The sequence below is a fragment of the Gorilla gorilla genome, chromosome 13 (genome assembly GCF_029281585.2).
Source record: "Gorilla gorilla gorilla isolate KB3781 chromosome 13, NHGRI_mGorGor1-v2.1_pri, whole genome shotgun sequence".
Classification (NCBI taxonomy): Eukaryota; Metazoa; Chordata; class Mammalia; order Primates; family Hominidae; genus Gorilla; species Gorilla gorilla.
The window spans coordinates 45059768-45084143 of record NC_073237.2 but is presented as its reverse complement, the minus strand read 5'-3'; the positions used below and the strand labels follow the sequence as shown (position 1 = coordinate 45084143).

The 24376-nt window shown below is 39.5% G+C and overlaps 2 protein-coding genes and 1 pseudogene across 7 annotated transcripts in view; 1 reads left to right on the top strand and 2 right to left on the bottom strand.

Annotated features, from left to right (window-relative positions):
• The window catches only part of DENND4C (DENN domain containing 4C), a 134437-nt gene extending 129714 nt beyond the window's left edge, over positions 1-4723 (top strand). For all 6 annotated transcript variants that reach the window (XM_004047844.5, XM_019033242.4, XM_055350646.2 and 3 more), the window contains 2 exons: positions 507-571; positions 789-4723. In XM_004047844.5, the coding sequence (XP_004047892.2) occupies positions 507-571; positions 789-925 (202 nt within the window). In that variant the 3' untranslated portion in view covers positions 926-4723. The remainder of the gene's footprint in view (positions 1-506; positions 572-788) is intronic.
• A 258-nt stretch (positions 4724-4981) lies between these two features.
• LOC101131142 (small ribosomal subunit protein eS6) lies at positions 4982-9552 on the bottom strand. Its single transcript, XM_004047846.5, has 6 exons — positions 8915-9552; positions 8212-8343; positions 7438-7648; positions 7098-7244; positions 5221-5378; positions 4982-5115 (listed from the first exon to the last, which is right to left on the bottom strand). The coding sequence occupies exons 1-6, from the start codon at positions 8918-8920 to the stop codon at positions 5020-5022; spliced, it is 750 nt and encodes a 249-aa protein (XP_004047894.1). The 5' UTR covers positions 8921-9552; the 3' UTR covers positions 4982-5019.
• Positions 9553-11942: 2390 nt separating this feature from the next.
• Positions 11943-12606, bottom strand: LOC101132227 (NADH dehydrogenase [ubiquinone] 1 alpha subcomplex subunit 5-like; annotated as a pseudogene).
• Between the last annotated feature and the right edge of the window lie 11770 nt (positions 12607-24376).

Sequence of the window (24376 nt, the reverse complement as noted above, 5' to 3'; positions counted from 1 at the left end):
TTGCTATTGGGTTAAATAGTAAAGAGACCACACCACCTTTTACATTGTTTGTGTCGAGGGTTTTAGACCCCTAACTTACTTAGAAATTAATCTGTTACTTTGTCAAGTGACAAAAGATGAGAGAAGACTCTGCTTTTGTAAATTTTATTTAGAAATTAGAGTTAAAACAGTTATGTATTGTTGAAATGTAATAAAGTTAAGCCATTTTTAATTGTTACTAGTGTGAAGCTTTATGCCCATTAACTATGTTTTAACTTTAATTTGGAATAGAAACCTGCAGGAAGTTACAAAAATAGTACAGAATTCAATGTAGCCTTCACACAGCTTCCTCCAAATGTGACACCTCATATAACTAACTGTAATGTAATATTAAAACCAGGACATTGACATAGGTATATTACAGTTAACTAGATGACAGAACTTAATGTCTTCACCGTTAAAAAAAAAATGCATCTGTGTTTTTATGCTATTTGCCCATTGACTTTTAAAACATATTTGTTTTATAGGAGTTTATACAGAGAAATCCTCTTCTTATCATTAGTGTCTCTAGGAAGAGAGAATATTGATATTGGTAAGTTGGTTAATAAAAGATTATGAAAGGAAGTTTTACATTTTATTTTCAAAAGTAATTTTTAAAAATGTAGCTGGTATGTATAAAAGATTTTAAAGATTTCTACTTCTAAATATGTAGTTCAAATACATATAATTTGACTCAATACCAATTTGAAATGAACGGCTTATTGTCTTTCTTAACAAATTACAACTTCATTTTTGAAAATTTCTTTCAGAGGCATTTGACAATGAATATGGAATTGCATACAATAGTCTGTCTTCAGAGATTCTTGAAAGGTTGCAGAAAATTGATGCTCCACCAAGTGCCAGTGTCGAGTGGTGCAGGAAGTGTTTTGGAGCGCCTCTCATTTAGATAGAGATTCACTAGAATTTTGACACACATGGCTTGGGGATTAGATTTCATCTGGAAACATTCAAGATTTTTTTTCCAAATCGTAAGAACTGGTGAATACGGAATTGAAGTAACTCCTGGGGACAATATATAATGAATTATGATTCATATTGCATTATCTTGAAATATGAAGTGCCATTTAAATGTCCCAGGGCTTATTAATATTGAAGATTTTCAACCCCTGAACTGCTTTTCTGCCTCTGTGGAAAACTACTTTGGGATTCTTCAGTATTTGTAGTAGTTTGATAGAAATAATGAGGAACCATATTCATTCTAGGCATTGTTTATATTTGAAGTTACTGAGTTTGAGGAATGGCAAATTAAATTTGCCTAACCCCCAAAACAAATGAAATATCTCAATTATAAAAGCAACATGGCCGGCCACGGTGGCTCAGGCCTGTAATCCCAGCACTTTGGGAGGCTGAGCAAGGTGGGTGAATCACTTGAGGCCAGGAGTTCGAGACCAGCCTGGCCAACATGGTGAGACCCTGTCTCTACTAAAAATACAAAAATTAGCCAGGCGCACCACTGTAGTCCCAGCTACTCAGGCTGACGCAGGAGAATCACTTGAACCGAGGCAGAGGCTACAGTGAGCGGAGATGACGCCACTGCAACTCCAGCTTGGGTGACAGAGTGAGACCGTCTCAAAAAAAAAAAAAAAAAAAAAGCAGCATATTTGTGTAAGTTTGTATATGTGTAGGGCTGTGTAGGTATGTATATATACAGCCATATTCTAAGTGTATATTTATTAAAATAGATTGCATGTTGCAATACAGTTTTCTGAAAGGGGTCTCATTGACTATTAAATAAATGACTACTACTAAACTTGTCTGTAGTCATTAATCTTAAAATTACCTGAAAATCTGATGACAGCTGCCTTCCCTAACTTTAATGTATTAGGTTGGCACAAAATTCATTGTAGTTTTTGCCACTATTAATGGCAAAAACCGCAATTATTTTTGTACCAACATAATACACCTTTCATATTATGTATTATCTTGCTTAATGGGTTTTATCTTGATTATCCAGTTACTTCCATCCTCTTCCCAATGTTAATTTGCAGTAGTTTTAAAATGGGAACAAATGAATCAATCATCAGATAGTTAAAATGAAATTAAATCAGCTGCCTAATAATTTATGAAATTCATTGGAATGTGCTTAAAATGCTAAAGTGTATGTCATTGAACATGAAATATTTTTTCAGGCACATACATTGTTGGTATTGATGACTTGTTAAAACCTGTGGGATAAACTTGCACTGCACACTGGTTTTATTCTTGTATATTTAGATTTGTATGCTTGTGAGTAAAAATGTGCATTTGTAAATACTGTGTTTTTAGGTTGAATCAATTAAGTCTTAAAACTGTAAATTTATTAAGCTTGTTGCCAGTAGGTTTAAGAAAATCATGATCTCACATGCCTCACTTTGACATTTATCATGCCTTTTATTAAAAATATCCCTTAGGAACAGTAAGTTTGCCTTAACTCTCTGCATGGTTTAAAAAGCCATTGGTTTTGTGTGTTTACAGTAATTATGCAGATGACTAAATGAGTTGACACAGTAAAATTACTTCCATATGGTACAGTAACAACCTAACTCCCTTCTACCTGATGTAACCATTTACAAATTATAGTTATTGTACCAGTCTTTCAACATTTCAGGGTTAATCTGACCTATGCAGAATTCTAGTGTGAATTTATTGTGAAAATGCTAAATGAAACAATTTGTCAGAAATTACGTACAATTTTCATTACCTTCAAAATGGATCTTTTGCACTGAGAGTATATATTTTTGCAACTCAAGACTTGGTACTAGTTTTAATACTTAACACTTACTGACCCAACAGAAGTTTGGAATTACCTTGCATATAAAAATTGAGGTTGAATAAAATGAAAAATTGTTTGTTGTTTTCTGTTACATTAAGCCTCTTGAAATCTGTAATCTTTAGAATTCCAATATTTTGTTTTTTTCCATTTCTTCACTGGAGTCTTCGTAACTTGAACTAAGTTTTCACTTACTGACGCGCTTCCCATTAAAAAAAATCTGTAAAGATCTCTACCTTGAAAACTTTAGTCTGCTGCTGCCATTTAGATATTGGGACTGATTTCTTGTTATACATTTTTAAAGGCTTTTTCCAATACCCACCACAGAGAGGGTACCACTAAAAATTTACAAGACAAAAACATTATTATGGAAAGATTTAGAAGTACCTGGAATGACTTGTAGCACTGTATGCAACTTTAATCCTGATAACTTCTAAAAGCAATCTTTCAAATTAGTCCAGATTACTCAGCAGTACCTTATATTGGTTTGGGGTTTGATAGCGATTTTTTTTTCTTCCAACGAACGAATTGTATCGGTTGATCACAACCTGCATAGTTAACATGTCAGAATGACTTGCATGTGAGTCTGGAGAACTGGGTATGGTGGCTCACGCCTGTAGTAATCGCAACACTTTGGGATGCCAAGGCAGGCGAATCACTTGAGCCCAGGAGTTCAAGAGTAGCCTGGGTAACATAGCAAAACTCTACAAAAAGCACAAAAACTAGCCGCAGTGCACACCTGTAGTTCCCAGGCGGTCAAGGCTGCAGTGAGCCATACCACTGCTCACCATCCGGGGCGTAGGAGTGAAACCCTGTGTCCAGAAAAAAAAATATCTAAGGAAAAACAGACTGTCCTTATTTTGTGGCTGCACTTAATTTTCAGAAAGCAGGGCGGTTCTCATGTTTTGTGCATCATAAACAAGAACTGGTTAATACAAAACTTTGGACCATACACTGGACTCACCTCTCTCTGCTTGTGCTAAATTTCTCCTGGTTTTTTTTTTTTTGAGATGGGAGTCTTGCTCTGTCGCCCAGGCTGGAGTACAACAGTGTAATCTTGGCTCACTGAAACCTCAACCTCCCTGGTTCAAGCAGTTCTACTGCCTCAGCCTCCCGAGTAGCTGGGACTACAGGCATGCGCTAATTTTTGTATTTTTAGTAGGGATGGGGTTTCACCATGTTGGCCAGGCTGGTCTTGAACTCCTGACCTCAGGTGATCCACCTGCCTTGGCCTCCCCACCTGGCCATCCCCTTTGCCTTTTAAGTTCTGCATACTATTATTGCCAGCTAAGATTCTTTTCATGTTATGTAGCTTTTTAACACCATGTAATAAGAGGAATAGTTAAGAATCTTAGTAGGCATCGAGGGACTGGCACTACCGGCCTAACACCTGGGAGCTTTTTAGTAATGTAAAAATGTGGGTCCCCACTCCTCTATCACTATCTGCGCCTTAACCAGACCCCTAGGTGATTCACATGTACATTTAACATTTAGAACTCTGCTTTGTAAAGCTATTACAGTAATGCCAACAAAGAGCTTGCATTACTTCAACCTTAAAGCCTATGTGCCACCTTCTAAAGATCCTGATGATATTGTCACAATAGGCTAGTCAGCATAGAACTGTTAGAAAAAAGTACATATTTTGTGCATTTTTCACTGATCCTGTGCATTTTTCACTGATCCAAGAATGTTTTTAGTCATTTCCTTTTCAGTGTGTGAAACAGCCTAACAATTCACTGGAGTTGAAAAGCTTTGTTAAAACAAATTTGAAATGGTTTAAAAACCATTTAGTGGATGGTATCCACTAAAACTATGCCTTAAAAGTTACCTTTTAAAAAAGACATGTTCATCTTCACAAGGTCAATTTTCATGTATTAAATTGTGTATAGTGCTTTAAAGAGCTATATTCCTCAAAAATAAACTATATAAAAAAGATTAATAGTCCTCATCATTTCCCCTAAGTTCCATGCCATTCTGAAGAGGCAGGTGTCTTATGCTCAGAATCCCTTCCTGTGCCACCCATCCCCTGAAAGGAACCCCTGTACACTGACCTTGTCTTCCACCACCACACACAATAGGTCTGATTTTATCCACCATTGGAATACCACACATACATATCTCCATTTTCTATGACCTAACTTTCCCTCTCTTCATTTATGTAGTTTTCTATCAGCAATGAAAAGTCAACAGAGATCCGAGTCTGATCTTATTTATTTGTTACTCAAAAAATCTTATTTCTGACTGGATTCAGACTTAGAAGTAGAAGCTCGCAGAGAGGAAAGTCTGCGTCTCTTCGCAATTTGTTCCTGGCGCTTCTCCTTAGCCTCCTAAACAAAACAAAACAGCATACAGTTAAGGGCTTTCTGGGTTAAAGATGCAAATCCAAAGCCAGGTCGAACTCCTCCCACCCCCTCAAATCATCTTAGACTAACCTTCATTCTCTTGGCCAAAAGTTTAGCATATTCTGCAGCCTCTTCTTTATTTTTCTTAGTACGCTGCTTCTTCAGAGCAATACGCCGCCGTTTGTGCTGCAGGACACGTGGAGTAACAAGACGCTGAATCTTGGGTGCTTTGGTCCTAGGTTTCTTACCTAAAAATTCAAAGGACTCAATCATTTCAATACTTGTTTTGTTAGACTCCCCATCTACTTTAAAAACATAATAAACGTAAGCTTCATTAACAGCATCTATGAAAACCTATAATGAGGCCTTTAAAATCAAATCAGAACTATTCTAAAATGCTTTTTGCCCCTCCACAGAAATCTAGAAGATTGGTTAAATATTATAAAAATATAAGGGAAACCAAGTCCTGAAAAATAACCAGGCTAACTTTTACTACCTTCCAGTTTTACTAAAATACAGTGGCATTATGTTAATATATAACTGTGCATAATTAATTTGTCTGTGAAAACCAGTTAACACATTATCTACATAATCATCCTGCCATACTTTTAAGTTTGATGTAAGCTTGCATCTCTATTTCCTTTGACAATTCCTGCCAATTCAGGGGTAACGTTAACTATTAACATCAGATTATGTGGCATGTTGTTAAAGTATCTTCATTAATCTGATCTGTACTCCAAAACTGCTCATGGATTACAGATCTGCATTGGAGCATAGGCCTTTTCAGATGTATTTGTTTCATGGACACTTTGTGGGAGTTAATTGCCTTAGGCTAAATGCTCAGATGTTCAGGTTCTGCTAAAATGTTAAGCCTCCTACTATAGACACAAGAACCATCTAAAAATACCCATCAACCAGACCACGCTTGTATTATACGGATTATTTCCAGGGCTATGATTATGGGCAACTGCCACCTATTTGTCAATTGCTTTTTTTTTTTGCAACGTCAGCTTCATAAGGGTAGGAATTTGTCTATACTGTATTCTCAGCACCTTGAACAGTACCTGTGCTCAAATAAGTGTAATTACTGACTTAACAGACGTGTACTATCTATGCCATGTATGTTAAATCACACCAGTCCTGAAAACCAAAATCCAGAGAAATTCTTTCAAATTTTGTCAGGAAAACCCAACCTTGACTGACATGCTGTTTATTTAACATAAATATCCCCAAATTTCACCACAGAAATATTGTTATTTGAGGTCCTCACTGGTGAGTATGTTGTCTACTATATGGACACAAGTTCTTAAAAGGTAAAGCTCCAGAATCCCTAACACCTGCTCCCTAGTATTCTGAGTAAGGTCTCTAAGTTCTAATTCTCACAACTCTTAACTATTGTTATCCATATCCTACAGATGAAACAGAAGTTTAAAGCAACTTCTTTTGTAAGCCAAAAAATAATTTCGGGCTGGGTGTGGTGGCTCATGCCCGTAATCCCAGCACTTTGGGAAGCCAAGGTGGGAGGATCACTTGAGCTCAAGGGTTCAAGACCAGCCTGGGCAACAGTCTGACCTCATCTCTTAAAAAATATTAATAATAATTTAGAACATCTGATATAAAATTACAAAGTGTGTGGTGCTGAGATAATAGTCCCAGAATTCTCAACCATGTGACTCCTAAACCAGATAGCAATGACCTTAAAGTCAGGTTATTTTTGGATAATGTATACATCAAAGATTCACAAGCAGATTTTCAACGAAATTACTGCACTCTACAAGGCACTGGATATAATAAGCAAGGATTAATACCAACTGGGTATGCTGGCCACCCCCAAATATTTTCTGTAAAAACTGCAAGTGAATAGTGCTAAGGCCTTCCAAAGGCACATATTTATCTTCTGATATGCACACAAAATGATAGACAAATTACCAAAATTGGGCAAGCCCTAATTGCATAATCCCTCCTACCTTCTTTATTTAAGGGCTTTCTTACAACATATTGGCGGACATCATCTTCTTTAGAGAGATTGAAAAGTTTGCGGATTCTGCTAGCTCTTTTGGGGCCCAGGCGGCGAGGCACTGTAGTATCAGTCAGTCCAGGAATATCCTTCTCTCCTTAGAAGAGACAATTGAAGAGATTTTAATTCAACAACTTCCTTAAGAATCCTAAATCAGAATGTTTAATGTTGAATTGATGGTAAAGAAACAAATCCATTGGTCTGTAAGTCTGGATACCGCAAATGAATAAGCATTTGGACAACTGGCTTTAAATCTATTTCAACGAAAATTGAACACAAGTAACCCTCACCTTTTTTTACAATAACCAAGTTGAGAACGCTCAGATTTGCATCCACAATGCAACCACGAACTGATTTTCTCTTTCTTTCTCCAGTTCTCCTTGGTCTGTAACAGGAATGCCCCTTACTCAGTAGCAGGCGGACACGGCCATGGGTCAAGACACCCTGCTTCATGGGGAAACCTTGTTTGTCGTTCCCACCACTGATTCGGACCACATAACCCTGCAAGAGCATACAATGACACATTTACTATTTCTATTCCAAAATTATACAGTACAGGATTGTGACCTCTGTGAACACACCTATATGAGAAAGTATTATTAATTATGAAAACCAATTTGAACTTAAGCACGTTTTCTCTGATCAGTAAGTTTTGTCTATATTCCCAACTTGTCAAGTTCAATTATCAAATGTCAAGTCGCATTTCTAACCGATGTTTTATTAGAGATAATAGCAATAAGAAGATAAAATATCAAACAGCAACAAACAAATCAGATACAACCCTTTTTGGCACTTTGGGGATTATGAGGACAGCTATGTGACATATTGCCAAATGCATGATGCAGGGCAAGAATTATGTTGATGTAAACTTTACGTATATTTTATGGCTTACTCTACGTCCCCCCCTCCAAGGTAGTGCCTCTACTTTATAAAGTGGCATTCGGAAGCAACTTACCAAAGGTCAGAAGCCAGAACCCGGAGTCTGAACCCCATTCCAAACACCAGTTACCAATGGCGTTTACCGTCTCTGACTTAAATACCTGCAACAATTTGTCAACTTTTACCTTCCATTCTTCACCCAGAGCGTCAGCAGCAACTTCTGTGGCCATACGCTTCTCATAAAAAGTACGAAGTTTGCGTTCATCGTCCACTTCAATGAGTTTCTGGCAGCCAGTGGCTGGGAAGGAGATGTTCAGCTAAGGATTAAAAGGGGGGAAATAGTTTACGAAACTATCTATACAGTTAATTGTAGAGCCATCTACAAAGTTAATTCCACTGCAAAAAGCCTTTCATGTTGCCTCCACACAAGCAGGAAATATAAGATGCCGACTGTACTCACTAAAAGCACGTGAAAGCAGAGTAGCAGTCAAGAAGCGCCGCACTCAGCAGGACGTTTTCCCCTCAAGCCCCGCGGAATGACTCTGGGGGCGAGGGCACTCCGCAGCCGTTCACCCTCCCGAAGCAAGAAAGCCGGGGTCAAGAGCCGCACCACAGGCCTGCCGCAAACTGGGCAACACGCCGCATCCGTCCCGGCTGGGCGCGGGGACGCCACCATGGCGCTCCCGGCCCGCCGCGGCTCCAGCCGCAATCGCCTGCCATCCGTTCGGCCAAAAAGCTCCATGCCCCAGAAAGGCGAGCCTTCTCCTACTTGAGACCCTTCTCCACCTAAAGCCAGGATGCTGGAGTGCTGGAACTGAGGCAATGCCGCGTTCTGGGACTCGATTCACGTTCCCCAAACCCAGTCTAACACTCGCCACCATCACCTACCTTCATCTTGAAGCAGCTGAACGCCTCCGAGGCGCCACGAAAAAGAGGGCCAACTTCCGCTTAGCGCGGGTCACATAGGCGCTTTCAGTTCTCGCGAGATGAGCAGAAGTACGGGATAGCGGAAGTGAGCATGGGTGGGCGGTACTTCCGGGTCGAGATTAATCAGGGCGAGGGAGGTGAAGTCGGTTGGGTGTGGGTCTGAGGTTGTGCCAGTGGTGGTAGTCTGGTAAGGCAAACCGCGTGTAATTCTGAGGGCTGACCCCTTCCCTGTCTAGTCTTTTCCACGCTGCCTGGGTTTTGGAGCTGGGTGCCAGCGGAGCCCCACTTCTGTCCCAGACACTTTGCATCTGACGGTACCAAAATAGGAGGGCAAGGCCCGGCGCGGTGGCTCACGCCTGTAGTCCCAGCACTTTGGGAGGCCAAGGCGGGCGGATCATCTTAGGTCAGGAGTTCGAGACCAGCCTGGCCAACAAGGCGAAACTCCGTCTCTAATAAAAATAGGTAAAATAGCCAAAAATAGGTAAAGTAGGTAAAATAGCCAGTGGTGGGGGTCGACTGTAGTCCCAGTTACTAGGGAGGCTGAGGCACGACAATCGCTTGAGCCCGAGAGGCGGAGGTTGCAATGAGTCCAGTTCGCACCACTGCACTGCAGCCCAAGCGGCAGAGAGAGACTCCGCCTCAAAAAAAAAAAGTTCGAGTTCGAGACCAAGTAAACAAGAATAATTTTTACTTGCTAAAACTATCACATACCATCTTCCCACTTTAGTGTCACAAAGGTTTGAGTTTAGGACTGTTTTACGTTCGAAGTTGAACGATTCTACTGAATCCTTTTTGATCATCTCATTCATGGAATCTTGGTGAAATGATGCTTTTTAAAATCTGAGTACTGTATGTCATTTTTTTGTTGAGGTTAAATTGACATAACTAGTCATTTAAAAGTGAACAATTCAGTGGCATTTAGTACATTCACAATGCTGTACAACCACCATCTCTATCGATACAGTTCCAAAACATTTTCATCATCCTAAAAGAAAACCCTGTACCCTGTTAAAGCAGTTGCTGCCCCTTCCCCCCATTTCGACCAGGCCTGGCAACCACCAATCTGTGTTCTGTCTCAGTGGATGTACCTACTTCATAAAAATGGAATCATACAATATTGACCTTTTGTATCTGTCTTCTAATCTTTTGAGTCGTAGCATGTATCAGTACTTCACTGCTTTTATGGCTCAATATTCTAGTGTAGATATAGACTGCAGTTTGTTTATCCATTCCTCCATAAATAGACATTTGGGTTGTTTCTGCCTTTTAACTATTGTAAATAGTTCTTCTATGTTTGAGTACTTGTTTTAAATTATTTTAGGTATATACCTAAGAGTGAAATTGCTGGCTCATATAGTAGTTCTATTCTCAACTCAGGGAGAAACTGAAACTGTATTCCAAAGCATCTGAACCATTTTACATTCCCACCGGCAATGTATGAGGACCGCACTTTATCAAAATCATGGCCAACACTTGTTATTTTTTTAATTTTTTAAAAATTTATTGTAGGGACAGGGTCTTGCTTTGTTGCTCAAAGTGAGATCCTGTTGGTCTGGAACTCTTGGCCTCCAGCATCCACCTGTCTCAGCCTCTGGAGTAGCTGAGACTCATTGTGGTTTTGATTTGCATTTCCCTAATGACTAATGATGTTGAGCATGTTTTAATGTGTTTGTTGGCCATTTGTATATCTTCTTTAGAGAAATGTCTGTACAAGCTCTTAGCTCCCCCTGTTATTTTTATTGAAGTAGTGGGAGTAAATTAATGTGAGGCAAAGAGAAAGTCTAGAACTATGGGCTAAGTTTTTTTGTTTGTTTTTCCTTTTAAAAATATTTTAGGGTGGCCAAACGCAGTGGCTCACACCGGTAATCCAGACGCTTTAGGACGCTGAGATGGGAGGATCTCCTGAGGCCAGGAGTTTGAGATCAGCCCGGGCAAACATAGTGACACCCTGTCTCATTTAAAAAAAATTTTTAATGCGTTTTTAATTGTGGTTAAAAAATATATAACACAAAATGTATCATCTTAACCATTTTGAAGTGTACACTTCCGTAATGTTAAATATATTAACATTGTTGTAAAATAGATCTCCAGAACTTTCTCATCTTGCGAAATGGGAACTTCATACTCATTAAACAACTCCTTTCCCCCTACCCACGGCTTTTGGTAACCATTCTACTTTCTGTCTCTATGATTTTGACTAAGTATCTCATATAAATGGAATCAAATAGTAGTTGTCTTTTTGTGACTGGCTTATGTCATTTAACATAATGCTCTCAAGGTTCATCCATGTTATAGCATGTGACAGGATTTCCTTCTCTTTTAAGGCTGAATAATACTCTGTTACATGTATATACTACATTTTGTTTAACCATTCGTCTGTCAACGGACATTTTGGTTGTTTCCACCTCATGGCTATTGTAAATAATGCTGATATGAACATGGGTGTGCAAATATCTCTTAGAGACAGACCCTGTTTTCAATTCTTTTGGCTATCTATCCAGAAGTGGGACTGCTGGATCACGTTAGTTCTATTTTGAATTTTTTGAGGAACCTCTATACTGTTTTACATATGGCTGTACCAATTTACAGTCCCACCAACAGTACACAAGGGTTCTTTGCCTTTTTTTTTTTTTTTTTTTGAGACGGAGTATTGCTCTGTCGCCCAGGCTGGAGTGCAATGGCACGATCTCGGCTCGCTGCAACCTCTGCCTCCCGGGTTCAAGCGATTCTCCTGCCTCAGCCTCCTGAGTAGCTGGGATTACAGGTGCATGCCACCATGCCTGGCTAATTTTTGTATATTTAGTAGAGATGGGGTTTCACCATGTTGGCCAGGATGGTCTCAAACTCCTGACCTCAAATGATCCTTCTGCCTTGCCTCCCAAAGTGCTGGGATTACAGGTGTGAGCCACTGCACCTGGCCCACACTCTTAATATAACAGAATATTTAATTACATCAGTTTCCCACCAACCTACCAAAGTCATTTAATAATTATATTGGCCATTTCCACTGATTGGCAGGAGTCTCTCCCATGGTTTCCACTGCCTCATTTTTCTTGCCAGGCTTAGTTCATTTTTAGCCTGCAGAATCACCTATTTGACCACCTTGAAGTTGGTCTTCTGATTTTTTATTTTTATTTAATTAATTAATTAATTAATTTTTGAGACAGACTCTCACTCTGTTGCCCAGGCTGAAGTGCAGTAGCATGATCTCGGCTCACTGCAACCTCCACCTCCTGGGTTCAAGCGATTCTCCTGCCTCAGCCTCCCAAGTAGCTGGGACTACAGGCATGCACCACCATGCCCGGCTAATTTTTGTATTTTTAGTAGAGACAGGGTTTCGGCATGTTGGCCAGGCTGGTCTCAAACTCCTGACCTCAGGTGATCCGCCTACCTTGGCCTCCCAATGTGCTGGGATTACAGGAGTGAGCCACTGCGCCCGGCTGGTCTTCTAATTTTTTAACATCTGGTTCTGCTTTAACCATAGCCAGTTTCTCATTTGTAATCTGTACTGTATACTTTCTATATGCTACATTTTTAGGGATTTGCTCAAGAACATTAAAAATCTTTGTATACAATATTCTTAGCCTCTCCTGTGGACTCTCGCATACAGCCAATCCCACAAGGCCAGTGGTCTTCTTCAGCACACCCGTCATGACTCTGGCTAATTAAGAAAAAAAAAAAAAGATTTGTGTGTGCGTGCGCGTGTGTGTGTAGAGATAAGGGCTCCATATGTTGCCCAGGCTGGTCTTGAATTCCTGGCCTCGAGTGATCCTCCTGCCTCAGCCTCCCAAAGCATTTGTCCTTTTTAAAATCGGGTTGTTTGTCTCATTGTTATTGAATTGTAAGAGTTTTTTAATATATATTCAGGAGACTAAACTCTTATTAAATATGTGATGTGCAAATATTTTCTCCCATTCTGTAGCCTTTTCACTTTCTTAATAATGTTAAAGTTTTTAATTTTAAAGCCCAATTTATATAATTTAAAAATTGTTGTAGATCATGCTTTTGGTTTCATTTAAAAATACGTTGCCAAATCCAGTGTCATAAAGTTTACCCCTATGTTTTAAAATCTAATCTTAAAGACTTACCCTATGTTATGGTCTTAGTTTTTATATTTAGGTTATTGATCCATTTTGAGTTTATTCTTAAATAATTGTGTGAGGTTGGGACTCCAGCTTAATTATTTTGCAGATAGATGTCCAGTTGTTCCAGCACTATTTGTTGAAGAGACTATTCATCCCTCATCAAATGGTCTTGACACTCTTGTTGAAAATTAATTGCCATAGATTTATAGGTTTATTTCTGGACTGTCACTTCTATTTCCATGGTCCATGTGCCTATTCTTATGCCAGTGCTATAGCTTTGTAGCAAGCATCAAAATAAGGAAGTAAGAGTACTCCAACTTTGTTTTTTTTTCAAGATGGGTTTAGTTCTTAAGGATCCTTTTCAATTGCACATGAATTTTAGGATCAGCTTGTTCATTTATGCAAAACATGCCATTGCAATTTTGATGGGGATTGCATTTAATCTGTAGCTCAATTTATGGAGTACTACCATCTTTATAATATTAAGTCTTCCAACTTATCAACACAAGATGTCTTCTCATTTAGTTATGTGCTGCATAACAAAGTTTTGGTCAATTACAGACCACACATACAGCATTGGTCCCATATGATAGGGAACTGGAAAATTCCCATCACCTAGTGACACCTTGATGATCCTGACCCCATCTAGGCCTAGATTAATGTTTGTGTGTCTTCGTTTTTGACAAAAAAATTTTTTTTTGTTTTTTTTGTTTTTTTTTTTTTTTGAGACGGAGTTTCACTCTGTCACCCAGGCTGGAGTGCAGTGGCACGATCTTGGCTCACTGCAACCTCCACCCTCCAGGTTCAAATGATTCTCCTTCCTCAGCCTCCTGAGTAGCTGGGACTACAGGCGCCTGCCACTGCGCCCGGCTAATTTTTTGTATTTTTAGTAGAGATGGGGTTTCACCATCTTGGCCAGGCTGGTCTTGAACTCCTGACCTCGTGATCCACCCGCCTCAGCCTCCCAAAGTGCTGGGATTACAGGCGTGAGCCACTGCGCCCAGTCTGACAAAAATGTTTTTAAAAAATTTTTTAAATAATAAATTCTATAGGATTAAGATACAAAGAAAAAATATTTTTGTATAGCTGTACAAATGTATGTCTTAAGCTAATTGTTACTACAAAAGAGTCAAAAAGTTTTTTTAAAATTAAAGGTTAATAAAGTTAAAAAGTTAGAATAAGCTAAGTTTAATTTGTTATTGAAACAAAACATTTCTTATAAATTTAGTGGAGTTTAGGGATACACTGTTTATAAAGTGTACAGTAGTATAGAGTAATGTTCTAGGCCTTCACATTCGTTCACCACTCACTGGCTCACCACTCACTCACTTATAGCAACTTCTGGTGCTACAAATGGTAAATGCCTTATACAGTTGTACTATTTTAAATCTTTTATACCATTTTTTAAAACTGTACATTTTCTGTGTTTAGATACACAAATACCATTGTGTTACAAGTGCCTGCAGTATTCAGCATAGTGACATACTGTACAGGGTTGTAGCCTAGGAGCAAGAGGTTATGCCATAGACCCCAGGTGTGTAGTAGGCTATATGCTATTTAGGTTTGTATGAGTACACTCTATGATATCCACACAATGATGAAATCATGTAACAGTGCATTTCTCAGAATATGGATTCCTGTCATTAAGTGATGCATGACTGTATTTAGGTCTTTGCTTTCTTTCAGCAATGTTTTGGTTTTCAGTGTGCAAGTCTTTCACCTCGTTGATTAATATTATTCCTAGGTATTTTATTCTTTTGTATTCCATTGTAAGTGAAACTGTTTTCTTAATTTCCTTTTCAGATTGTTTGTTGCTGGTGTATAGAAATAACTGATTTTAGCATGTTGATTGTAACTCTAAAACTTTGCTAAATTTACTAGCTCTAATAATTTTCTTATGGGTTCTTTGGGATTTCCTACATATAGGATCATGTCATCTGAAAATAAAGATAATTTTACTTGTTTCTTTCCAATTAGTATGCCCTTTATCTTTATTTATTTGTCTTGCCTAGTGGTTCTGGCTAGAACTTCCATTACAACATCAATATTGAAGACATGTAGCAGAGAATGCTTAATCTTAGGAGATGCATGCTGAAGTATTTATGGGAGAAATATCATGGTATTTGTGATTTCTTTTCTTTTTTTTGAGATGGAGTCTTGCTGTGTCGTGCAGGCTGGAGTGCAGTGGTGTGATCTCGGTTCACTGCAACCTCCGCCTCCCAGGTTGAAGCGATTCTCTTGCCTCAGCCTCCCAAGTAGCTAGGATTACATGCGTGCACCACCACTTCTGGCTAATTTTTTTGTGTTTTTAGTAGAGACGGGGTTTCGACATGTTGGCCAGGCTGGTCTTGAACTCCTGACCTCAGGTGATCTGCCCACCTCGGCCTCCCAAAGTGCTGGGGATTACAGGAGTAAGTCGCCGAGCCCAGCCATGATTTATCTTCTTTTTTTAACTTTTTTTTGAGACAAGAGTTTCACTCTTGTTGCCCAGACTGGAGTGCAATGGCACGATCTTGGCTCACCACAACCTCTGCCTCGTGGGTTCAAGCGATTCCCCTGCCTCAGCCTCCCCAGCAGCCAGGATTACAGGCATGCACCACCAAGCCCGGCTAATTTTGTATTTTTAGTAGAGACAGGGTTTCTCCATGTTGGTCAGGCTGGTCTTGAACTCCTGACCTCAGGTGATCCTCCCACCTCAGCCTCCCCAAATGCTGAGATTACAGGTGTGAGCCACTGCAGCTGGCCTGTCATTTATTTTCAAATGGTTCCAGAGAAAAAGTATATATGGAAAGAGAATGTGAAAGCAAATAGTGGGTTGGGCACGGTGGCTCACGCCTATAATCCCAGCACTTTGGGAAGGTGAGGCAGGCGGTTCACCTGAGGTCAAGAGTTTGAGACCAGCCTGACCAACATGGAGAAACCCCATCTCTACTAAAAATACAAAATTAGCCAGGCGTGGTGGCACATGCCTGTAATCCCAGATACTCAGAAGGCTGAGGCAGGAGTATCGCTTGAACCTGGGAGGCAGAGGTTGCAGTGAGCCGAGATCACGCCATTGCACTCCAGCCTGGGCAACAAGAGTGAAACTTCTTCTCCAAAAAAAAAAAGCAAATAGAAAAAACATTAATGAATTGTGAATTTTGTGAAGGCTATAAGCTGTTCATTGTATTATTCTTTCAACTTTTCTTTGGATCTGAAATTTTTGAAAGTAAAAAACTAAGAAATAAAGATTTAAGAGGTGGACTGGATAGAACTTTTTAACTAATAGGAAGTAGGAATGGAGTGAGAATGCAAAATTCAGAATGACAACTGGATTTCTGGCTTGTCATGGGGGTGCTGTCAGTGACGTAAGGAAGAGAGGCATGCAGAGAGCGATGAGAGTGCTGCTTTGGACACACTGAATGTGAAGTGTCAATGTGATGAGAGGAGATGTCCAGTAGACTCTTGGGTATATAGATTTGATTTGTTTTGTTTTGTTTTGAGACGGAGTCTCGCTCTGTTGCCCAGGCTAGAGTGCAGTGGCGTGATCTCGGCTCACTGCAACCTCTGCCTCCCAGGTTCAAGCTATTCTCATGTCTCAGCCTCCCGAGTAGCTGGGATTACAGGCGCCCACCACTGCGCCTGGCTAATTTTTGTATTTTTAGTAGAGACGGGTTTTCGCCGTGTTGGTCAGGTTGGTTTCAAACTCCCGACCTCAGGTGATCCGCTCACCTCGGCCTCCCAAAGTGCCGGGATTACAGGCGTGAGCCACCGCGCCGGGCCGGGTATATAGATTTGAAAGCTCAGTGTTGGCACAGTGAAAAAGGTGGGCTCTGAGTAATGGCCTGTGTTAGTTTGCAAGGGTTGCCATAACAACTGGCAACCGACAGAACCATAACAACTGGCAACCACAGACTGGGTGGGTTAACCAACAGAAATTTATTTATTTATTTATTTTTGAGACAGCGTCTCACTCTGTCACCCAGGCTGGAATGCATTGGCGCAATCTCGGCTCACTGCAACCTCCGCCTCTTGGGTTCAAGCAGTTCTCCTGGTTCAGCCTCCCAGGTAGCTGGGACTACAGGCATGTACCACCATGCCCATCTAATTTTTGTATTTTTTAGTAGAGACGGAGTTTCACCTTCACCATGTTGGCCAGGCTGCTCTTGAACTCCTGACCTCAAGTGATCTGCCCCCCTCGGCCTCCCAAAGTGCTGGGATTACAGACGTCAGCCCCCTCGCCCGGCCAGAAATTAATTTTCTTAAAATTCTGGAAGCCAGAAGTCTGAGGTCAAGATGTCAGCAGGATTGCTTTCTTCTGAGGTTCTCTCCTTGGTTTATAGTCTGCCATCTGCTCTCTGTGTCTTTCCTCTGTGTCTGTCCTAATCTCTTCTTATAAGGACACCAGTCATTGGATTAGTGCCCACCCTGATGACCTCCTTTTAACTTAATTACTTCTTTTAAAACCCTATCTCCAAATACAGTCACATTCTGAGGTACTGAGGGTTAGGACTTCATCATATGCATTTTTAGGGGGACACAGTTCAGCCCATAACAGGGCCTGAAGGCGGAGTCTTTCAGCCACGAAGATACTGACTAAACAGAATTACCTCTCTGTATTCAATAGTATTAAATTAGTGATCCCAGGCCGAGCACCATGGCTCATGCCTGTAATCCCTTTGGGATGCTGAGGTGGGAGGATTGCTTGAGGCCAGGGGTTCAAGACCAGCCTAGGCAACAAAGCAAGACCTCATCTCTGCAAAAAATTTTTTAAACAAATTAGCCGGGCGTGGTGGTGCTCACTTATCATCTCAGCTGCTTGGGTCCCAGCTTCTCGAAAGGCTGAGGTGGGAGGATCGTGTGAGCCCAGGAGGTTGAGACTGCAGTGAGCCATGATCACACCACTACACTCCAGCCTGGGCCACACAACGAGACCCTGTCTCACAAAATAAAAATAGAGTAATCCTAAGAGCAATCAGTATAGGTAAATTTACCCCTAACTCATTATATGAGTTTTTCAAGTGTTTCGGGGAACAGGAATGTTTTCCAAAGGGAGGTAGAAATACAGAAACTAAGAGTAGTATGGGAGGAAGTAAGTTCGTGCATTTTAGTAAGCTGTCTCCTTTCTGGCCCAAATCAAGGAAACAGGAAGAAAAAAAAAGGTCATTTTAGACACAAAAAACTAAATTTCAATGACAATTCCTACTTGTAAGGAAGAAACTAATTTTGAAACATGCCAAGCTGTGTTTGGGAAAGGAAGTTAAATCAAAGACCTGAATCTAGGAAAATTCCTTGGCATTATGTCTGCAACTATATCCAGTAGCAAGAATTACAACAGATTTCTCACCCCTTGGGTCAGGGACGAAGGAATGTTTTTGCAAAGTTGCAGAAAATAAAATCTGGCATATATTTATTAAAGACTTTGTAGATAGGAAGAAGAGGGGAGGTCAGAAAAAGTGCAAGAGTAAACCTATTTTTTTTTTTTTGTCTGATCAAGTCTCTGTATCAAGGCACTATATATATTCTTTTGGTCTCATGTATTTGTATTTCTTCATAGTTATATGATGTTGGGCAACTTATTCCTGTCTTAGTTTCCCCATCTGTAAGATGAAGATAATACCTTATTCATAGACTTCTTGTCAGGAATTAACTAATACATTATAAAAGTTAAACAGTTCTTGGTACATAGTAGACTCTCAATAAATGTTAACTATCCTCATCATCACAACCACCACCATCTCATCATCGTCATTATGCCAGCACCTCTGACTTTGCTCATGTGGTTTTCGCTGTGAGCAGTGCCTTCGTTGCTGTGCTCCATCTGCCTGGTTTTAGTCGTACTGCTTCTGGCAGTTTTTCCTGAGAATTCCAACACAAGTGGACCTTGCTGCAAGATGGAAGCCTGAACTTGGTGCTGAGGTGTTCTGGATTCATTCAAATGGTGGACAGCCATGGGGAGAGCCCTCAACAACATTCTTGAACAAATATATGCTGGGCACTGCTTTATGTCAGCACCAGGCTAGCAGCAGGAGATAGAGATGAGGAGTGATGGCCCTTGCTTCCAAGGAATTTTTTGTCTAATGGAAAAAGAAACATATAAATAGATAAAAAGATATAACAGAGGTATTTAAAAGGCACCGTAGTACAGCAAAAGGCAGAAATAATCTAAATGTCTGGATCATCCTCCATCAGCCTAAAAATATGCTGGACTATTTTCTTTTCTTTTTTTTTTTTTTGATGGAGTCTCAGTATGTTGCCCAGGCTGGACTGCAGTGGCATGATCTTGGCTCACTGCAACCTCCGCCTCCCAAGTAGCTGGGATTACAGGCACCCGCCACCACACCCTGCTGATTTTTGTATTTTTAGTAGAGACGGAGTTTCACCATGCTGGCCAGGCTGGTCTCAAAACTCCTGACCTCAAGTGACCTGCCTGCCTCAGCCTCGCAAAGTATTGGAATTACAGGCATGAGCCACTGTGCCCAGCCTGCATTTGTAATTTTGATAAATACTGCTACATTGCTCTCCATAGGATTGTTCCAATGTACACCCCTACTAACAATGTATGAGAGTGCCTGATACCCTAAAGTCTTACTAAGTGCTGCCAAACTTTGGAATTTTGTCAGTCAGAGGAAATATATGTTATTTCAATGTAGTTTTAGTTTATAGTTTTGTTACTGTGAATTAAGCATCTTATGTATTTTTCTGTTCCTGTTTTTTACTCATTTTTTTTTTGTATTGGATTGTTAGCACTCTGTATGTAAGACAAATTAGCCCTGCATAAAAATTCCACATTTTCCCCAATATGTCCCTTCCTTCCTTCATAATTGTATTAAAATATAATTCACGGCCGGGCGTGGTGGCTCACACCTGTAATCCCAGCACTTTGGGAGGCCGAGGTGGGCGGATCACTTGAGGTCAGGAGTTTGAAACCAGCCTGGCCAATATGGCGAAACCAGGGAGTCGGATGTTACAGTGAGCCGAGATCATGCCACTGCACTCCAGCCTGGCGGCAGAGTGAGACTCCATCTCAAAAACAAAACAAAAAACCTAAGTGAAAAAAGACAATCAATAGATGCCAATATGAGCCATCACGTTACCCAACTTCAAACTATACTACAGGGCTACAGTAACCAAAAGAACCTGGTACTATTGGTACAAAAACAGACACATAGACCAATGGAACAGAGGAGAGAGCACAAAAATATGGCTGCACACGTACAACCATCTGATCTTTGACAAACCTGACAAAAACAATCAGTGGGGAAAGGACACCGTGTTCAATAAATGGTGCTGAGATAACTGGCTAGCCATATGCCGATGACTGAAACTGGACCCCTTCCTTACACTATATATAAAAATCAACTCAAGATGGATTAAAGGCTTAAATGTAAAACCCAAAACTATAAAAATCCTGGAAGACAACCTAGGCCATACCATTCTGGACATAGGAATGGGCAAAGATTTCATGACAAAGATGCCAAAAGGAATCACAACAAAAGCAAATATTGACAAATGGGATTTAATTAAACTAAAGAGCTTTTGCACAGTATAAGAAACTATCAACAGAGGAAACAACCTACAGAATGGGAGAAAATTCTTGCAAGCAATGCATCTGACAAAGGTCTAATGTCCAGCATCTATAAAGAACTTAATTTTACAAGAAAAAAAACCACATTAAAAAGTGGGCAAAGGACATTAACACTTCTCAAAAGAAGACATACACACGGCCAACAAGCATATGAGAAAAAAGCTTAATATCACTGATGATTAGAGAAATCCAAATCCAAATCACAACAAGATACCATCTCACACCAATCAGAATGGCTATTATTAAAAAGTGAAAAAACAATAAAAGTTGCTGGCAAGATTGCACAGGAAAAGGAATGCTTATACACTGTTGGTGGGGGTGTAAATTAGTTCAACCGTTGTAGAAAACAGTGTGGCGATTCCTCAAAGACTTAAAAACAGAACTACCGTTCAACCCAGCAATCCCATTATTGGGTATGTACCCAAAGGAATATAAATCATCTATCATAAAGACACATGCACACGTATGTTCACTGCAGCGCTGTTCACAATAGCAAAGACATTGAATCAACCTAAAGGCCCATCAATGGTGGACTGGATAAAGAAAATGTAGTACATATACACCATGGAATACTATGCAGCCATAAAAAAGAATGACACCATGTCCTTTGCAGGAATATGAATGGAGCTGGAATATGAATATCCTTATCAAACAAACACAAACAGAAAACCAAATACCGCATGTTCTCACTTATAAGAGGGAGCCAAACGATGAGAACACACGGACACATAAGAGGGGAACAACACACACTGGGACCAGTTGGAAGGTGGAGGTTGGGAGGAAGGAGAGGATCAGGAAAAGTAACTAATGGGTATGAGTCTTAATACCTGGGTGATGAAATAATCTGTACAACAAACTCCCATGACACAAGTTTACCTATGTAAGAAATATGCATATGTATTCTTGAACCTAAAATAAAAGTTAAAAAAAAGAAAACAAAAATCAACAAACACTTGAAAACTAAACCACATACTTCTACATGATCTATGCATCAAAAAGGAAGTTTCAAAGGACATTTAAAAATCAGTTGAACTGAATGAAAATAAAAATAAAATCAAAATTTGTGGGGTGCAGCTAAAGCAGCACTGAAAGGGAAACATAACACTAAATGCGTATATTAGAGAAGAGGAAAAAACCTCAAATCAATAAGCTAACCTCCCACCTCAAGAACCTAGAAAAAGAAGAGTAAAATAAACCAAAACCAAGAAGATGGAAGGAGATAATAAGGTTAAAAGCAGAATAGAATGAAATGGAAAATATCGTAGAAAAAATCAATAAAATAAAGAGCTGATTCTCTGAAAAGATCAATAAACTTCACAAACATCTAGCAAGACTGAAAAAAAAGATGCAAATTGTCAATATCAAAAATGAAACAAAATAACCATTACAGGTCCTGCAGACATCAAAGGGATTGTAAAGGAACACTACAAACTCTACACACATAAATGATGTGTGTAGATGGGTATATAGCCATGGAAATGGATGAATTCCTTGAAAACTGCAAATGACCACAACCTCACCCAATATAAAATAGGTAATTTGAATAGCCTTATAACTATTAAGGAAATGTAATTCATAAGTTAAAAGCTGTCCGAAATCTTCAGGCCCAGATGGTTTTCCTGGATAGTTATACCAAATATTTGAAGAGGAATTAAGAACAATTCCATACACTCTCTTTCAGAAAATAGAAGAGGAAGGAACACTCAATGAACACATAAAACTAATTTTATGAAGCTAGTATTATTATCTTGATGTCAAAGCCAGAAAAAAACAGTACAAAAAAGAAAACTATAGGCTAATATGCTTCATAAATATAGACACAGAAATCTTTAACAAAACATTAGAATACATAATTCAGCAATGTATATAAAGAATTATATACCATGACCACGTGGGTTTTATTCCAGGGATGCAAGTCTTTCTTAATATTAAAATCTCAGTCAATGTAATCTGCCACATGAACATAGTAAAGAATAAAAATCATATCATCATATCACTAAATGTACAAAAAGCATTTCACAAAATTCAATATCCACTCATGATAAAAAATTTCAGGAAATAGGGAAAGAAAAAAAATCCTCAACCTGATGAGTAGTATCTACAAAAAAACCCACAGTTGATATTATACGTAATGATAAAAGACTGAATGCTTTCCACCTAAGCTCAGGAACAAGGTGAAGATGTCTTTTGTCACCACTCATGATTATCTACTAAGGAAATTCCAAGGAATCTACAAATTCTTATAAGTAATAAGTGAGTTCAGGAAGATCACAAAATACAAGCTAAAATACAAAAATCAATCATATTTGTAAGCACTAGCTATGAACATGTGAGCACTAATTAAAAATGCAATACAATCAGTCAAGGAAATGAAATCTAATAAAACGTACATTATTTAAATGATGAAAAGTACACAATGTTAATGAAAGACATCAAAAGATCTAAATGAAGAGACATACTGTACTCATGGAGTGGAAGTTTCAACACAGTAAAGATATCAATTCTTTTCAAATTGATATATATGTTTAATGCAATTCCCATCAAAATCTCAGGAAAATTCTTTATAGATGTAGACAAGATTATTCTAAAATGTATATGGAAAGGCAAAGGAACTAAAATAGCTAAAAACAATGTTCAAAAAGAAAGTGGAAGGAAACAGTCAACCTGATTTTAAGACTTATTATAGCTGCAGTAATCAAGACTATATGTTACTGGTAGTGGCACATACGTAGATACATGAATAAAATAGAGAACCCAGAAGTAGATCCTCACAAATATGTCCACCCGATTTTTGACATACTTAAAAAAACAGTTCAATGGAGGACAGATAATCTTTCAACAAATGATGCTGAAGCAATGGGACAGCCATAGGCAAAAAAATGAACCTTGACCTAAGTCTCACACATGATACAAAGATTAAACCAAAAAGGATTACACACTTAGCTGTAAAATGTAAAACTATAAAACTTTTCATTTTTTTTAATTTTTTTTTTGAGATAGAGTTTCGCTCTGTCGCCCAGGCTGGGGTGCAGTGGCACGATCTCGGCTCACTGCAACCTCCGCCTTCTGGGTTCAAGCGATTCTCCTGCCTCAACCTCCGAAGTAGCTTGGACTACAGGTGCGTGCCACCACACCTGGCTAATTTTTTGTATTTTTAGTACAGACGGGGTTTCACCATGTTAGTCAGGATGGTCTTGATCTCCTGACCTCGTGATTTGACTGCCTCGGCCTCCCAAAGTGCTGGGATTACAGGCGTGAGTGACCATGCCCAGCCTTAAAACTTTTTTTAATAGGAGAAAATCTTCTAGATCTAGGGGTAAGCAAAGAATTCTTATTTATTTATTTATTTATTTGAGACAGAGTTTCACTCCTGTTGCCTAGGCTGGAGTGCAATGGTGCGATCTTGGCTCACTGCAACCTCCGCCTCCTGGGTTCAAGCGATTCTCCTGCCTCAGCCTCCCAAGTAGCTGGGAATACAAGCACCCACCACCACGCCTGGCTAATTTTTGTATTTTTAGTAGAGACCAGGTTTCACTATATTGGCCAAAACTTAAGTCATAAAAAAAGGAGAAACTGGTAAGTCGGACTTCATCAAAATTAACAAATTTCTTTCTTTCTTTTTTTTTTTTTGCTTTTGGATACAGGTCTCACTGTCATCCAGGCTGAATACAGTGGCAGGATCATGGCTCACTGCAGCCCTGACCTCCCAGGTTCAAGTGATCCTCCCACTTTAGCCTCCTGAGTAGCTGGGACTACTGATGCGCACCACCA

What these genes read in the sequence shown, in the direction of transcription:
- LOC101131142 (XM_004047846.5), bottom strand. An exon ending in CTCTGGGTGAAGAATGGAAG is followed by an intron (nt 7,649 to 8,211) that starts GTAAAAGTTGAC and finishes ATGCTCTTGCAG; the next exon opens with GGTTATGTGGTCCGAATCAG. An exon ending in TTTTGGCCAAGAGAATGAAG is followed by an intron (nt 5,116 to 5,220) that starts GTTAGTCTAAGA and finishes TGTTTTGTTTAG; the next exon opens with GAGGCTAAGGAGAAGCGCCA.